Raw genomic sequence first — 18347 nt, 5'->3', positions numbered from 1 at the left:
TTCATACATCTGCAAAGATTTAGAGCAACCTGTTTTCTCTTTGTCATTATGGGGTATCGTGTGTAGATTCATTTAAAAAAAGGCTGTAACCTGACAAAACGTGGACAAAGTCAAGGCTCAGCATACTTTCCGAAGGCACTGTTCATCCAGCCAGCAATTTATTTTGTGCAAATGTGTGTAGCCTAGACTTGACAAGTCTTCTGGTTTGAAGTTTTGTAAGTAGTTATCTTAACTCTAAAAGACAGTAAATCAATTATGTCATACTCAGTTATTGGCTAGTTAAATATATTTCCTTATATCTAAGATTTTTGACACTTCAAAGCACAAGAGTTCTAACATATTCCCAAAGGAAGAAGTTCTAGATATCCTACACGGGGGGCCTGAGGTACTGTAGAGTATGCCTGCCCGGCCAACTGTCTTTTAACTTCAGACCCATTCATTTGTCTTCCTAAAGGTAAATATTTAAGCGCCATGGGGCCTTAATAAATAGAGATCCCTCTTACAGTGATATTAGGAGGAAACCCTTTGAAGTGGGGATCCTAACCGTGCACACTCTAAAGTACAGAGGAAGTGTCTCAGGTGTAGTGGGGATCCTAACCGTGCATAGTCTAAAGTACAGAGGAAGGTGGAGACCCTTCCTCCCTTATCACATACATACATCACAGACTCCCTGGATCATTCAGACCACGTCAGACCAGCTCAGATGGAGACAGAAACATACAGGGCATTCTGAAAGTATTCAGACCCCTTCACTTTCTCCACATTTTGTTACGTTACAGCCTTATTCTAAAATGGATCAAATAAATCCTCATCAATCTACACACAATGCACTGTACATCAGACTCGTATGCCCAACCACACACACACACACACACACACACACACACACACAGCAGCTCCATCCCAAAAATGTGCCTCAATCAGTAGGTCCTTGTGCTTGTTTTATTGTTCCAATAAGCCTGTCAACAGAGGAACGATAAGGGTGCTTTGTAATTTGGGCCTGATGGTTTCCAACCCTCTAAAAGTAGAGGGTGAAGTTAAGCACGACAAGTGTCGAGCTCCTGAGGGAGTCTCTCAATAGTCAGTAGGGCACAACTTATATCAGAACATCAACTAGAAATGTTTTATCTAGAATGTGGGCATGAGAGCCTTACCAATTCTATGTGTTCCATTTCTATCTGAATATTGGGGAAAGTGTAGCCTACCTTGAGAGTAGGCTACAGTCCTCAGAGCTGTCCGTAGGGTCGTAAAGCGTGATGGATCGTAACGCCGAGCATATCGGCCCCAGGTGCAAGTAGACGAGGGGTCAAAGGGAGCGGCTGTGTGAACTACAGGGTAGCAGGGGAAGTGATGGTACCTCTGACTGCAGGGTCAGGTGTTCACCTCACAGGTGGGGACATTATAGCTGCGGTTGTTACTCTTCTCTGGACATAAAAGGGGTCGTGAAGGACCCAGTAGGTCTATCGAAGACCACTTCCATTTTGGAATATGAATTTGACTCTTAACGAAGTAAATGTTGCACCCCACGATAGTTGACTGTCCCAACTTACAGCTTTCTGTTAACTTTTGTTTTCTTTCTTTTTGTCTCCCCCCTGGTCTCCCTCTCTCGGTCTCTCTCTCTCTCCGTCCGTCTCTCTCTCTCCGTCCGTCTCTCTCTCTCGGTCTCTCTCTCTCCGTCTGTCTCTCTTTCTTTCCTTCTCCCTCTGCTCTTCCATTGTCTGTCTTCAGGGTAAATTCCTCCAGACGATGCAGTATGCGGGCCACTGGTATGGTCTGTCTCGTGAGGCCATAGAAGACGTGGCCAGGGAGGGCTTGGCCTGCTGTGTGCACATGGAGCTGGAGGTGGGCGTCAACACACACACACATTCACATAGCAGCAGGAAATTGAAAGGCTCATTTTCTGTGTACTGTTCTCCCAGGGCGTGTTCAGTCTGAAGAACAGCCACTTTGAGCCGCGTTACGTCCTGATGATCCCCACAGACAAGGAGCAGTACGGCAGGCGGCTGAGGACCAGAGCTCTGTACACCCAGACCCAGATAGATACGGCTGTAGCCCGCGTGGATACATACGTCCTGATCAACAGAGAGCGCCCAGGCTTCTTCGACAACGTCATCCCCTGTGGTACGTAGCTAATGATGATGCAGACCAGTATATAGAATATAGATATATAGGTATGTAGTCCCTTCAGAAAGTATTCATACCCCTTGACTTATTCCACATTTTGTTGTGTTACAGCCTGAATTCAAAATGGATTAAATATGTTGTTTTTTTACACACAATACCCCTTAATGACAAAGTCAAAACGTGTTTTTAGAAATGTGATTATGAAATATAGAAATATCTCATTTACACAAGTATTCATACCCCTGAGTCAATACATGTTAGAATCAGCTTTGGCAGTGATTACAGCTGTGAGTCTTTCTGGGTTAGTCTCTAAGAGCTTTGCACACCAGGATTGTACAATATTTACACATTATAAATTCTTCAAACTGTCAAGTTGGTTTCTGATCATTGCTTGACAGCCATTTTCAAGTCTTGCCATAGATTTTCAAGCCGATTGAGGTGAAAACTGTAACTAGGCCACTCAGGTACACACACCCCTTGACCTTTTCCACGTTTTGTTGTGTCAAAACACAACTAATTGGCAAAAACGCATTAAGAAGGAATGAAATTCCACAAATTCACTTAACAAGGCACACCTGTTTATTGAAATGCATTCCAGGTGACTACCTCATGAAGCTGGTTGAGAGAATGCCAAGAGTGTGCAAAGCTGTCATCAAGGCAAAGGGTGGCAACTTCGAAGAATCTCAAATATAAAATCTATTTTTATTTGTTTAACACTTTGTTGGTTACGACAGGATTCCATATGTGTTATTATATTATGTGTTATGATGTCTTCAATAGTATTCTACAATGTAGAAAATAGTTTTAAAAAAATAAGAAAAACCCTGGAATGAGTAGGTGTGTTCAAACTTTTGACTGGTACTGAAGATGCATACCCATGTTGTCTATCATGGTTTTAATGGTTCTTGTGATGGTTTTCACTCCATGAACCAACTGAAGCTTTCAGAGTTGACCTGTGTCCTACCATATAAAGAAACAAAAAATGTCTGGCCACACCCAAATGTGCGTTCCTATAGAAACTACCTACAACGGTCTAGTGAAAATCTTATTTTTAAAAGTTCATGTTCTCTTATCTCTTACCCAAATAATGTTGTTGGCGTGTCCTTTATTCGTATTTGTGTCCAAAGCATAAATTAGAGAGAAGAAACCCCCCGCCTCAAACTTGAATATAATACAGCCAATCAGCAGCCTACTCGCCTGAATATAATACAGCCAATCAGCGGCCTACTCGCCTGAATATAATACAGCCAATCAGCAGCCTACTCGCCTGAATATAATACAGCCAATCAGCGGCCTACTCGCCTGAATATAATACAGCCAATCAGCGGCCTACTCGCCTGAATATAATACAGCCAATCAGCGACCTACTCGCCTGAATATAATACAGCCAATCAGCAGCCTACTCGCCTGAATATAATATAGCCAATCAGCAGCCTACTCGCCTGAATATAATACAGCCAATCAGCAGCCTACTCGCCTGAATATTTTTAATGACCGGTATACGCCCACACCATTCCAAACCAGAAAATCTGCTTTTTAGCATACTTAATTACCATATTTTGGAAGGAAAACTATTTCACACATATTGTAATAAATGATAGGTCATATTTCTGAGGAATCTGGAAACGCTGGACCGTTACTTTAAGAGATTTATCTAAATAATCTAAAGTCTGGCGAGGGGCGTGTGTGTGTGTGTGTGCGTGCGAGCGTGGACACGACCGGGATGCGAAGAAAGATACGCATACTTGCTGTACAAATGTATGGAGATTGTTTTAATAGTGTGTGTGTGTGTGTGTGTGTGTGTGTTCAGATGAGCCAGTGGAGGCATACAGAACCCTGAGGCAGGTGGTGAAGGACTATCTGGGAGTGGAGGAGCAGGGAGGAGAGGACCAGAGCACCACAGACACCCCCACAGGTAGGTGTTTGTGTGCATTACAGCACATATATGTGCGATCAAGTGTGTCATTAACGTGTCAGCATCTGTGACAGAGTTGAAGAGGGACTCCCTAGTGGACGAGGCGCCCCCAGCCCCCTCCACCAGGCCAGAGACAGTCTTTATGTCCTGCTCCGCTCCAGACATGGACCCCTCAGACCACAACTGTAGGAAGTACTACAACAAGGTCCAGGCCCAGCTCACCCCACAGAAGACCTCAGCAGTGAGTCACAACACCCACACACACATGTCAGTAGTCACCAAGCCTGCACCTGGTCAACTATGGTATTCCGGCTTTTGTTTCAGCCCAGCACTAATTAGTCTGATTCAACCAATCAAGGCCTTGGCGAGCAGTTGATTAGTTGGATCTGACTGATCCAGTCCCGAGGAACCAGGTGTGTGCACTCTCTGGCCAAACATTGATTAATCAACGTAGTGTCAGGAAGAAAGAGAATACAGCTGGACTGTATACCTGGAGGACAGGAGTCGTACACCTAGTGTCAGTATCGCAGGGTATATTACAGGTAGTTTGCAACCCTAGGTGAACCCCCTGTACCAAGTCTGTCTGCCTTGTGCTGTTGATCACAGTGATCTAGATCAAAGACACTCAACTCTGACCCCACGAGGTCCGGAGCCTGCTGGTTTTCTCTTCTTCCTGATCATTAATTGCTCACACCTGGTGTCCCAGGTCACTATCAGTCCCTGATTAGAGGGGAACAATGTCAAACTGCAGGAACTGGCTTTGAGGTCCAGAGTTGAGTTTGAGGGATCGAGCCCAATCATCTGACTGATTGATATCAGGGTTGTTATTGCTGAGCTAGATATACTTATTCATCCACGCCAGCATCATGTTTAAATACTGTATCTCTCTCTCTGGGCTGTAGGAGCTGGTCCATCCACAGATACAGTATTTAAACATGATGCTGTATCTGTGGATGGACCAGCTCCTACAGCCCAGAGAGAGAGATACAGTATTTAAACATGATGCTGTATCTCTCTCTCTGGGCCGTAGGAGCTGGCCTCCATCCACAAATACAGCATCATGTTTAAATACTGTATCTCTCTCTCTGGGCCGTAGGAGCTGGTCCATCCACAGATACAGCATCATGTTTAAATACTGTATCTCTCTCTCTGGGCCGTAGGAGCTGGTCCATCCACAGATACAGCATCATGTTTAAATACTGTATCTCTCTCTCTGGGCCGTAGGAGCTGGTCCATCCACAGATACAGCATCATGTTTAAATACTGTATCTCTCTCTCTGGGCCGTAGGAGCTTGCCTCCATCCACAGATACAGCATCATGTTTAAATACTGTATCTCTCTCTCTGGGCCGTAGGAGCTGGCCTCCATCCACAGATACAGCGTCATGTTTAAATACTGTATCTCTCTCTCTGGGCCGTAGGAGCTGGCCTCCATCCACAGATACAGCATCATGTTTAAATACTGTATCTCTCTCTCTGGGCCGTAGGAGCTTGCCTCCATCCACAGATACAGCATCATGTTTAAATACTGTATCTCTCTCTCTGGGCCGTAGGAGCTGGCCTCCATCCACAGATACAGCGTCATGTTTAAATACTGTATCTCTCTCTCTGGGCCGTAGGAGCTGGCCTCCATCCACAGATACAGCGTCATGTTTAAGTACTGTATCTCTCTCTCTGGGCCGTAGGAGATGGCCTCCATCCACAGATACAGCCTCATGTTTAAATACTGTATCTCTCTCTCTGGGCCGTAGGAGATGGCCTCCATCCACAGACGGCAGCAGCTGGTCAGAGAGGCTCTGATGGGGAAGAGTCCCAAAGCCTACACCCAGCTCTTCAAGAGGTACACTATACCCTACCACTCAGACTTGATTGGAGTGTACACTTCAAATCAACAGCTATTATAGGCATCAACAGCCTCTCCTGTTGTCCTGATTGGCCACATTTGACCCTGATGTTGAAGTGGCAGGTTACAAGGTCATGTGGTAGAATGGTGTTGTATTGCATGCCAACAGCAGAGGGAGCTAGATAGGTCATGGTGAAAAGTGTGTGTGTGTGTGTGTGTGTGTGTGTGTGTGTGTGTGTGTGTGTGTGTGTGTGTGTGTGTGTGTGTGTGTGTGTGTGTGTGTGTGTGTGTGTGTGTGTGTGTGTGTGTGTGTGTGTGTGTTTTTAGGAGTAAAGATCACCCCCGCTGCCATTCACACTCTAGCTGACAGGAGATATACTCTGTCAATTTCTGCATAATGTCTCTTGTTTTACTGAGAATGTGTTTTCAGATGCATGTTGGGTAGGATGGTCACCTTCAGAACAATACCAACTATGTGTGTTCATATTTTATGTGTGAGAAACACATACAAGCATCTGTTGAGATTTAAGGAAGTCAGCGATGCACGGTGTAAACAGCAATATCAGGCCGACTTCTGCAACAACTAAGAGTATGAATCACAAGGCTCCATAGCTATCATGTTGCGTGAAGCGCATCTGTGCACATGAACAGATGTTTATTGTGAGTGCTACGTCTTGCATCGCGCTCTGCTGCAATATCCTGCTGCTCCTGGCAACCTCATCACTGAGGCTCAGTTTAAAGTGATAGATTTCATATCAGATGTTGTTTAGGTATAACGAACCTCTGCATATCACCAATGTGTTGCAGCTACAATCTCTTACCAAGCTCGTGATTCTATCATGTTATGACATGTTATGTGTAAGGTTTATGTGTGTGTGTGTGTGTGTCTCCCAGGTGTGTTCACACAGCTCCATCACCATTGGCCTTTCAGATGCAGCGGGACCCCGCCCTCTCATCCCCCATGATGCCTAGAGCCAGCCATGACAGACAACACAACCACTCAGAGAATAGCAGGTCTGTACCCAACACACACACACACACTATTATAGTCTCAACTTGTATAGTCTCAACTATATCCACTGCTGTTGTATTTGTATAGTCCCCTAGGGGACTAGCATCCACTGCTGTTGTATTTGTATAGTCCCCTAGGGGACTAGCATCCACTGCTGTTGTATTTGTATAGTCCCCTAGGGGACTAGCATCCACTGCTGTTGTATTTGTATAGTCCCCTAGGGGACTAGCATCCACTGCTGTTGTATTTGTATAGTCCCCTAGGGGACTAGCATCCACTGCTGTTGTATTTGTATAGTCCCCTAGGGGACTAGCATCCACTGCTGTTGTATTTGTATAGTCCCCTAGGGGACTAGCATCCACTGCTGTTGTATTTGTATAGTCCCCTAGGGGACTAGCATCCACTGCTGTTGTATTTGTATAGTCCCCTAGGGGACTAGCATCCACTGCTGTTGTATTTGTATAGTCCCCTAGGGGACTAGCATCCACTGCTGTTGTATTTGTATAGTCCCCTAGGGGACTAGCATCCACTGCTGTTGTATTTGTATAGTCCCCTAGGGGACTAGCATCCACTGCTGTTCTATTTGTATAGTCCCCTAGGGGACTAGCATCCACTGCTGTTGTATTTGTATAGTCCCCTAGGGGACTAGCATCCACTGCTGTTGTATTTGTATAGTCCCCTAGGGGACTAGCATCCACTGCTGTTGTATTTGTATAGTCCCCTAGGGGACTAGCATCCACTGTAATGCTGAACTTTATTATTTTCTAATAGACTGAAACGTTCCAATCTATCTTATTATGATTGATCAAGAGCAGTGCACACACTTGTGTTAGTATTCACTGTCTGACCTTATGTAGTAGTATTCACTGGCTGACCTTATGTACTAGTATTCACTGGCTGACCTTATGTAGTAGTATTCACTGGCTGACCTTATGTAGTAGTATTCACTGGCTGACCTTATGTACTAGTATTCACTGGCTGACCTTATGTACTAGTATTCACTGGCTGACCTTATGTAGTAGTATTCACTGGCTGACCTTATGTAGTAGTATTCACTGGCTGACCTTATGTACTAGTATTCACTGGCTGACCTTATGTACTAGTATTCACTGGCTGACCTTATGTAGTAGTATTCACTGGCTGACCTTATGTACTAGTATTCACTGGCTGACCTTATGTATTAGTATTCACTGGCTGACCTTATGTATTAGTATTCACTGGCTGACCTTATTTAGTAGTATTCACTGGCTGACCTTATGTACTAGTATTCACTGGCTGACCTTATGTACTAGTATTCACTGGCTGACCTTATGTACTAGTATTCACTGGCTGACCTTATGTAGTAGTATTCACTGGCTGACCTTATGTACTAGTATTCACTGGCTGACCTTATATACTAGTATTCACTGGCTGACCTTATGTACTAGTATTCACTGGCTGACCTTATGTAGTAGTATTCACTGGCTGACCTTATGTACTAGTATTCACTGGCTGACCTTATGTAGTAGTATTCACTGGCTGACCTTATGTAGTAGTATTCACTGGCTGACCTTATGTAGTAGTATTCACTGGCTGACCTTATGTACTAGTATTCACTGGCTGACCTTATGTAGTAGTATTCACTGGCTGACCTTATGTAGTAGTATTCACTGGCTGACCTTATGTAGTAGTATTCACTGGCTGACCTTATGTACTAGTATTCACTGGCTGACCTTATGTAGTAGTATTCACTGGCTGACCTTATGTACTAGTATTCACTGGCTGACCTTATGTAGTAGTATTCACTGGCTGACCTTATGTAGTAGTATTCACTGGCTGACCTTATGTAGTAGTATTCACTGGCTGACCTTATGTAGTAGTATTCACTGGCTGACCTTATGTACTAGTATTCACTGGCTGACCTTATGTAGTAGTATTCACTGGCTGACCTTATGTAGTAGTATTCACTGGCTGACCTTATGTAGTAGTATTCACTGGCTGACCTTATGTAGTAGTATTCACTGGCTGAACTTATGTACTAGTATTCACTGGCTGACCTTATGTATTAGTATTCACTGGCTGACCTTATGTAGTAGTATTCACTGGCTGACCTTATGTACTAGTATTCACTGGCTGACCTTATGTAGTAGTATTCACTGGCTGACCTTATGTAGTAGTATTCACTGGCTGACCTTATGTAGTAGTATTCACTGGCTGACCTTATGTAGTAGTATTCACTGGCTGAACTTATGTAGTAGTATTCACTGGCTGACCTTATGTACTAGTATTCACTGGCTGACCTTATGTAGTAGTATTCACTGGCTGACCTTATGTAGTAGTATTCACTGGCTGAACTTATGTACTAGTATTCACTGGCTGACCTTATGTACTAGTATTCACTGGCTGACCTTATGTACTAGTATTCACTGGCTGACCTTATGTAGTAGTATTCACTGGCTGACCTTATGTAGTAGTATTCACTGGCTGACCTTATGTGTTCAAGAGCTTCTTCTTTACTGAGTTCTCAGGTAACAACTCCACACCATCTGGGGACAAGTCTCTGTACACCTCAACATTGATGGATATCTGTCCCTCCTAATGCCTCCTCCCTGTGTACACTGGAATAACCATTAACACAGCTTACGACTTACACCGGTGAAATAAGCATTTCTATGTTTACAGCATGTCTGAGAGCTGAAGGTCATTTGTTAACGTAGAACCAACAGGGAGTATAGGTTTAAGGGAGGGAGGGAAGTTTAAGTCCCTCACATCAGCAAATTACTGCCACTAAGTGATTTTCTTACCTATTTTCTTGTGACCTGTAAAGTAGTGTTGTTATGCTCTTGTTTTAGTTGAAATAGCTGTGCCAATCCAGCAACTCTATTTTACTGAATAACTTCTTTAATTATTGATTGAATAGATCTTTCTAAAATCCTCCTTGTTGGCTTTGGATATAAGTATAGGCGTGGGAGGTGTTTTAGAATGTCCTTGGTCGGTCAGTTATTCATAGCAACCAATCCATTAAAAAACGAAGATGTTCAACAGAATGATGTCTGAACCTATCTCATGGTAAAGTCCATGGAATGACATACCGAATGACATACCTAATGACATACAGGGCATTCACAAAGTATTCAGACCTCTTGACTTGTTCCACATTTTGTTACGTTACAGCCTTATTCTACAATGGATTAGATATTTTATTTTTGTATCAATCTAATCTAAATTTTAGCTTATTTATAAAAAATAAAAAAACATACCTTATTTACATAAGTATTCAGACCCTTCGCTATGAGACTCGAAATTGAACTCCTTGATGTTTTTACAACTTGATTGGAGTCCACCTGGGGTCAATTTACTTGATTGGACATGATTTGGAAAGGCACACATCTATATACAGTAATGTTCCACAGTTGACAGTGCATGTCAGAGCCAAAACTAATCCATGGAAGAGCTCCGAGACGAGGCACAGATCTGGAGAAGGGTACCAGAACATGTCTGCAGCATTGAAGGTCCCCAAGTACGCAGTGGCCTCCATCATTCTTAAATGGAAGAAGTTTGGAACCACCAAGACTCTTCCTAGAGCTGGCTGGATCGAGGCAAAGTACAGAGAGATCCTTGATAAAAACCTGCTCCAGAGCACTCATGACCTCAGACTGTGGCGAACGTTCACCTTCCAACAGGACAACGACCCTAAGCACACAGCCAAGACAACGCAGGAGTGGCTTCGGGGCAAGTCTCTGAATGTCCTTGAGTGGCCCAGCCAGAGCCCAAACTTGACCTGAAAATATATATGCAGCAACGCTCCCCATCCAGCCTGACAGAGGGACCTCAGACTGTGGCGAACGTTCACCTTCCAACAGGACAACGACCCTAAGCACACAGCCAAGACAACGCAGGAGTGGCTTCGGGGCAAGTCTCTGAATGTCCTTGACTGGCCCAGCCAGAGCCCAAACTTGACCTGAAAATATATGTGCAGCAACGATCCCCATCCAGCCTGACAGAGCTTGAGAGGATCTGCAGAGTAGAATGGGAGAAACTACCCAAATACAGGTGTGCCAAGCTTGTAGCGTCATACCCAAGAGGTAGTCGCTGCCAAAGGTGCTTCAACAAAGTACTGAGTAGGGTCTGAATAGTTATGTAAATGTGATATTGATAATTTTTCATAAATTAGCAAAAATGTCCAAAAAACAGTTTTTGCTTTGTCATTATGGGGTATTGTGTGTAGATTGATGAGGAAAATAAATATTTAATAAAATTTAGAATAAGGCTTTAACATAACAAAATGTGGAAGAATTCAAGGAGTCTGAATACTTTCTGAATGCACTGTACCTAATGACATAACCTCCATGAATTGGTACAAATTTAACCCAGTTTTCATGGTTATAAAAGATCTGGAAGTCTACATGCTTAGGCCAATTTGCCTTCAACACAGACTGTCTGATACCACCTGTATGGGATATGTTTTACCTGTCTCTCTCTATGGGACATATTTGACGGAGGAGTGTCTTATCGCTGATGGTGCTTTCCATCACTTTCTCTCCTCCTCAAGTATCTGGTTTCACAACAGAATATGTTCCTGACAGCCCTTTGAGAAGGAGGGGTTGTGTCAGTGTGAGACTAGACTGGGACAGAGCCAACCTGCCAATGAGACTTTAATACTGTGTGTCAGGTTTCTACCAGTCTACCTACTGTAACAGAAATGTACATACACACACTTGGCAGCTCCATTGCTTTCTCCTTTTCACTTGTCTTTATTATTTCTCTGCACCTGTCTGTCTGTCTGTCTCTCTCTCTGTTTTACTCTCTCTCACACTCGCTGTTTTACTCTCTCTCTCTCTCTCTCTGTCTCTGTCTGTCTCTCTCTCTGTCTCTCTCTCTGTCTCTCTCTCTCTGTTTTACTCTCTCTCTCTCTCTGCTTTACTCTCTCTCTCTCTCTGTTTTACTCTCTCTCTCTCTCTGTTTTTCTCTCTCTCTCTCTCTGTTTTACTCTCTCTCTCTCTCTGTTTTACTCTCTCTCTTCTTCCCCTGTCTCTCTCTCTCTTCTTCCCCTGTCTCTCTCTCGTCTTCCCCTGTCTCTTTCTGCCTGTCTTTCTCTCACTGTCTCTGTCTTTTCCCATGATTTTCTCTTCCCCTGTCTCTCTCTCTCTCTCTGTTTCTCTCTCTCTCTCTCACGCTCTCTGTTTTTCTCTATCTCTCTGTTTTACTCTCTCTCTCTCGCTCTCTCTCTCTCTTTCTTCCCCTGTCTCTCTCTCTCTCTCTTCCCCTGTCTCTCTCTCTCTCTCTCTTTCTCTCTTTCCCTGTCTCTCTCTCTCTTTCTTCCACTGTCTCTCTCTCTTCTTCCCCTTCTCTCTTTCCCTGTCTCTCTCTCTCTCTCTTCCCATGTCTCTCTCTCTCTTTCTTCCACTGTCTCTCTCTCTTCTTCCCGTCTCTCTCTCTCTCTCGTCTTCCCCTGTCTCTCTCTGTGTCTTCCTCTGTCTCTTTCTGCCTGTCTTTCTCTCACTGTCTCTGTCTTTTCCCATGATTTTCTCTTCCCCTGTCTCTTCTCTCTCTCTCTCTCTCTTTCTTCCACTGTCTCTCTCTCTCTCTTTCTTCCACTGTCTCTCTCTTCTTCCCCTGTCTCTTTCTGCCTGTCTTTCTCTCACTGTCTCTTTTCCCATGATTTTCTCTCTCTCTCTCTCTCTCTCTCTCTCTCTCTTACCCTGTCTCTCTCTCTCTCTTACCCTGTCTCTCTCTCTCTCTCTCTTACCCTGTCTCTCTCTCTCTCTCTCTTACCCTGTATCTCTCTCTCTCTCTTACCCTGTCTCTCTCTCCCCCCTGGTATCAGCTCTGATGACTCCCGTGCTAGTTCTGGCCTGTCCATTCCCAGCTCAGCAGGGGCCTTCTCAGAGACAGCAGGGCCAGCCGGGTGTTCAGACCTGGGCTTGGACACCACCGTGGAGCCCCTGGATGTCTCCTCTCTGGGACACAACCTGGACATGCTGAAAGGTGACTTACCCTAGCTCAATCTCCTCTCGTTTTGACCAATGAATGGCTCCCTCTCTGTATCTCTCTCTGTCTCTGCCTTTCTTCATGTCTCTCTCTCTAGCAGGTGGACATTTTGTCATGACACTTATTCTTCTACCTCATAGAACTGTGTTGGCTAGTCATCAATCTCTTTCTCTCTGTTCCCTCAATACTTTCTAGTGTGATTCTCTTGTTGTAGATGAATGATAATCTACAGTTGAAGTCGGAAGTCTACATACACTTAGGTTGGAGACATTAAAACTAGTTTTTCAACCACTCCACAAATTCCTTGTTAACAAACTATAGTTTTGGCAAGTTGGTTAGGACATCTACTTTGTGCATGACAAGTAATTTTCCCAACAGTTGTTTACAGACAGATTATTTCATTTCTAATTCACTAAATCACAATTCCAGTGGGTCAGAAGTTTACATACACTAAGTTGACTGCGCCATTAAACAGCTTGGAACATTCCAGAAAATGATGTCATGGCTTTAGAAGCTTCTGTCATGGCTAATTTACAGCATTTGAGTCAATTGGAGGTGTACCTGTGGATGTATTTCAAGGCTGTCACACCCAGACCTGAGTATTCTTTGTTTTCTTTATTGTTTTGGTTAGGTCAGGGTGTGACATGGGTGATGTATGTGTTTTTTGTACTGTCTAGGGGTTTTATAGGTTTTTGGGAATGTTTACTATCTAGGTGTTTATATATGTCTATGGTTGCCTAGATTGGTTCTCAATTAGAAGCAGGTGTGTATCGTTGTCTCTGATTGGGAACCATATTTAGGCAGCTATCTTCTTTGGGTATTTCGTCTAGTTGCCTGTGTCTGCACGTTTGTAGTATAGCTTCACGTTGGTTTTGTTGTTTTCTGTAGGTTGTTTAGTGTCTGTCTAGTTGCCTGTGTCTGCACGTTTGTAGTATAGCTTCACGTTGGTTTTGTTGTTTTCTGTAGGTTGTTTAGTGTCTGTCTAGTTGCCTGTGTCTGCACGTTTGTAGTATAGCTTCACGTTGGTTGTTGTTTTCTGTAGTTTGTTTAGTGTCTGTCTAGTTGCCTGTGTCTGCACGTTTGTAGTATAGCTTCACGTTGGTTTTGTTGTTTTCTGTAGGTTGTTTAGTGTCTGTCTAGTTGCCTGTGTCTGTTCGTTTGTAGTATAGCTTCACGTTGGTTTTGTTGTTTTCTGTAGGTTGTTTAGTGTCTGTCTAGTTGCCTGTGTCTGCACGTTTGTAGTATAGCTTCACGTTGGTTTTGTTGTTTTCTGTAGGTTGTTTAGTGTCTGTCTAGTTGCCTGTGTCTGCACGTTTGTAGTATAGCTTCACGTTGGTTGTTGTTTTCTGTAGGTTGTTTAGTGTCTGTCTAGTTGCCTGTGTCTGTTCGTTTGTAGTATAGCTTCACGTTGGTTTTGTTGTTTTCTGTAGGTTGTTTAGTGTCTGTCTAGTTGCCTGTGTCTGCACGTTTGTAGTATAGCTTCACGTTGGTTTTGTTGTTTTCTGTAGGTTGTTTAGTGTCTGTCTAGTTGCCTGTGTCTGCACGTTTGTAGTATAGCTTCACGTTGGTTGTTGTTTTCTGTAGGTTGTTTAGTGTCTGTCTAGTTGCCTGTGTCTGCACGTTTGTAGTATAGCTTCACGTTGGTTTTGTTGTTTTCTGTAGGTTGTTTAGTGTCTGTCTAGTTGCCTGTGTCTGCACGTTTGTAGTATAGCTTCACGTTGGTTGTTGTTTTCTGTAGGTTGTTTAGTGTCTGTCTAGTTGCCTGTGTCTGCACGTTTGTAGTATAGCTTCACGTTGGTTTTGTTGTTTTCTGTAGGTTGTTTAGTGTCTGTCTAGTTGCCTGTGTCTGCACGTTTGTAGTATAGCTTCACGTTGGTTTTGTTGTTTTCTGTAGGTTGTTTAGTGTCTGTCTAGTTGCCTGTGTCTGCACGTTTGTAGTATAGCTTCACGTTGGTTTTGTTGTTTTCTGTAGGTTGTTTAGTGTCCGTCTTCATTAAAATATAATATGTATTTAATTCACGCTGCCCTTTGGTCTCCTCTTTTCGACGAACGTGACAAAGGCCTACCTTCAAACTCAGTGCCTCTTTGCTTGACATCATGGGAAAATCAAAAGAAATCAGCCAAGACCTCAGATAAAAATTGTAGACCTCCAGAAGTCTGGTTCATCCTCGGGAGAAATTTCCAAACACCTGAAGGTACCACGTTTATCTGTACAAACAATAGTATGCAAGTTTAAACACCATTGGACCACGCAGTCGTCATACCGCTCAGGAAGGAGACAAGTTCTATCTCCTAGAAATGCGAAAAATGCAAATCAATCCCAGAACAACAGCAAAGGACCTTTTAAAGATGCTGCAGGAAAGGTACAAAAGTAGCTATATCCACAGTAAAACGAGTCCTATATCGACATAACCTGAAAGGCCGCTCAGCAGGGAAGAAGCCCCTGCTTCTATGGTTTGCAACTGCACATGGGGACAAAGTACTTTTTGGAGAAATGTCCTCTGGTCTGATGAAACAAAATTAGAACTGTTTTGCCATGATGACCATTGTTACGTTTGGAAGAAAAAGGGGGATGCTTGCAAGCTGAAGAACACCATCCCAACCGTGAAGCACGGGGATGGCAGCATCATGTTGTGGGGGTGCTTTGCTGCAGGAGGGACTGGTGCACTTCACAAAATAGATGGCATCATGAAGATGTAAAATTATGTGGCTATATTGAAGCAACATCTCAAGACATCAGTCAGGAAGTTAAAGCTTGGTCGCAAATGGATCTTCCAAATGGGCAATGACCCCAAGCATACTTCCAAAGTTGTGGCAAAATGGCTTAAGGACAATAAAGTCAAGGTATTGGAGTGACCATCACAAAGCCCTGACCTCAATCCTATAGAAAATGTGTGGGCAGGACTGAAAAAGTTTGTGCGAGCAAGAAGGCCTACAAACCTGACTCAGTTACACCAGCTTTGTCAGGAGGAATGGGACAAAATTCACCCAACTTATTGTGGGAAGCTTGTGGAAGGCTACCCGAAAAGTTTGACCCAAGTTAAACGATTTAAAGGCTATGCTACCAAATACTAATTGAGTATGTAAACTTCTGACCCACTGGGAATGTGATGAAAGAAATAAAAAATAAATAATTCTCTCTACTATTATTCTGACATTTCACATTCTTAAAATAAATAAATACATACACCTCAGCCAATTACATTTAATCCTAGTAAAAATTCCCTCTCTGTCAGGAATTGTGAAAAACTGAGTTTAAATGTAATTGGCTGAGGTGTATGTAAACTTCCGACTTTAACTGTATGTCTCCTCCCTAGATATACCAGTTATGGATCCTCTGTATATATGAAAGCACACATCTTTCCAAGTATTAGTAACTCATTGGTTGTGTACTTGTTTCTCCCCCAGATCAAGTAGAATCTGGCCACACTCCTGACGCCCCTCGCCCCGGCTCCGAGCTCCTCTCTCCGGGCGCCACCGCCACCATGGCACGCCCAGGCTCCAACGCCAAACCCATCCTGCCACCTATCCTGTCGGGACGCAAAACCCCCGGACCCAGCCCTAAGCCCCAAACGCTGAGACATGAGAGAGAGAGGGAGATGAGGAGTGAAGAGGTACAGGAGAGAGGTAGAGGAGGAGTGAAGAGGTACAGGAGAGAGGAAGAGGAGGAGTGAAGAGGTACAGGAGAGAGGAAGAGGAGGAGTGAAGAGGTACAGGAGAGAGGGAGAGGAGGAGGTGTGAAGAGGTACAGGAGAGAGGAAGAGGAGGAGTGAAGAGATACAGGAGAGGAAGAGGAGGAGTGAAGAGATACAGGAGAGAGGAAGAGGAGGAGTGAAGAGATACAGGAGAGAGAGAGAGAGAGAGGAGGTGTGAAGAGGTACAGGAGAGAGGTAGAGGAGGAGTGAAGAGGTACATGAGAGAGGAAGAGGAGGAGTGAAGAGGTACAGGAGAGGAAGAGGAGTGTAGAGATACAGGAGAGAGGAAGAGGAGGTACAGGAGAGAGGAAGAGGAGGTACAGGAGAGAGGAAGAGGAGGAGTGTAGGGGTACAGGAGAGAGGACGAGGAGGAGTGAAGAGGTACAGGAGAGAGGAAGAGGTACAGAAGAGAGGAAGAGGAGGAGTGAGGACGTACAGGAGAGAGGGAGGGACAAGTAGATGCTCTTTCAAGAGTTGAAAGGTCACACAGAATGAACAATGATGGACACATTCACCTGTCTTTTCTGAATAAAGACTTACCTGTGTGTTAGCTGGTCCAGATGGAGTCATTCATTTACCAATAATATAGTCAGAGGATAGAATAATTAGAATGTTAGGACATTACACCAAATATAATGATTCCCTGCTTCAACTTGACTCAAACCGAAACATACATTATAATACATTTAGTCAATGACATGTGCCAAACTCTTGACTTCTCAGTCTTGCTATTGGGCTCCCGAGTGGCGCAGCGATCACTGCATCTCAGTGCTAGAGGCGTCACTACAGGCCCAGGTTCGATTCCAGGCTTTATCACAACCTGCCGTGATGGGAGTCCCATAGGGTGGCACACCATTGGCCCAGCGTCGTTAGGGTTTGGCCGGGGTAGGCCATCATTTTAAGTAAGAATTTGTTCTTAACTGTCTTGCCTAGTTAAATGAAGGTTAAATAAATAAAATATTGACTATACAATCTATTGTTGTTGCTATAACCTGTACTGCAATGCAGAAAGATATCCTGGACAGTCACTCATTAATAAAGATGATTACAGTATAATAAGAAAGATAATTGAGCCGTTCTTCAATCCCTGCCAAAGGGTGAGTTATCTCTGTGTTCTGTTGTAGGGCTGGGCTGGGTATCTACTGTATAAGGGTGAGTTATCTGTGTGTTCTGTTGTAGGGCAGGGCTGGGTATCTACTGTATAAGGGTGAGTTATCTGTGTGTTCTGTTGTAGGGCTGGGCTGGGTATCTACTGTATAAGGGTGAGTTATCTGTGTGTTCTGTTGTAGGGCAGGGCTGGGTATCTACTGTATAAGGGTGAGTTATCTGTGTTCTGTTGTAAGGCTGGGCTGGGTATCTACTGTATAAGGGTGAGTTATCTGTGTGTTCTGTTGCAGGGCAGGGCTGGGTATCTACTGTATAAGGGTGAGTTATCTGTGTGTTCTGTTGTAGGGCAGGGCTGGGTATCTACTGTATATGGGTGAGTTATCTGTGTGTTCTGTTGTAGGGCTGGGCTGGGTATCTACTGTATAAGGGTGAGTTATCTGTGTGTTCTGTTGTAGGGCAGGGCTGGGTATCTACTGTATAAGGGTGAGTTATCTGTGTGTTCTGTTGTAGGGCTGGGCTGGGTATCTACTGTATAAGGGTGAGTTATCTGTGTGTTCTGTTGTAGGGCAGGGCTGGGTATCTACTGTATAAGGGTGAGTTATCTGTGTGTTCTGTTGTAGGGCAGGGCTGGGTATCTACTGTATAAGGGTGAGTTATCTGTGTGTTCTGTTGTAGGGCAGGG

The 18347-nt window shown here is 44.0% G+C and overlaps 1 protein-coding gene across 4 annotated transcripts in view; it reads left to right on the top strand.

Moving 5' to 3' along the window:
- The window catches only part of LOC110500996 (leucine-rich repeat and guanylate kinase domain-containing protein), a 31688-nt gene extending 15123 nt beyond the window's left edge, over positions 1–16565 (top strand). For 3 of the 4 annotated variants that reach the window (XM_036945076.1, XM_036945074.1, XM_036945077.1), the window contains 8 exons: positions 1729–1842; positions 1920–2121; positions 3935–4039; positions 4102–4280; positions 5790–5878; positions 6776–6895; positions 12700–12860; positions 16272–16565. In XM_036945076.1, coding sequence (XP_036800971.1) covers positions 1729–1842; positions 1920–2121; positions 3935–4039; positions 4102–4280; positions 5790–5878; positions 6776–6895; positions 12700–12860; positions 16272–16537 — 1236 coding nt within the window. In that variant the 3' untranslated portion in view covers positions 16538–16565. The remainder of the gene's footprint in view (positions 1–1728; positions 1843–1919; positions 2122–3934; positions 4040–4101; positions 4281–5789; positions 5879–6775; positions 6896–12699; positions 12861–16271) is intronic. The other variant, XM_036945075.1, reaches the window with a different exon arrangement.
- Positions 16566–18347: the final 1782 nt, after the last annotated feature.

Source organism: Oncorhynchus mykiss, chromosome 15 (genome assembly GCF_013265735.2).
Source record: "Oncorhynchus mykiss isolate Arlee chromosome 15, USDA_OmykA_1.1, whole genome shotgun sequence".
Taxonomy (NCBI): Eukaryota; Metazoa; Chordata; class Actinopteri; order Salmoniformes; family Salmonidae; genus Oncorhynchus; species Oncorhynchus mykiss.
This window is presented reverse-complemented; position numbering and strand designations above follow the sequence as displayed.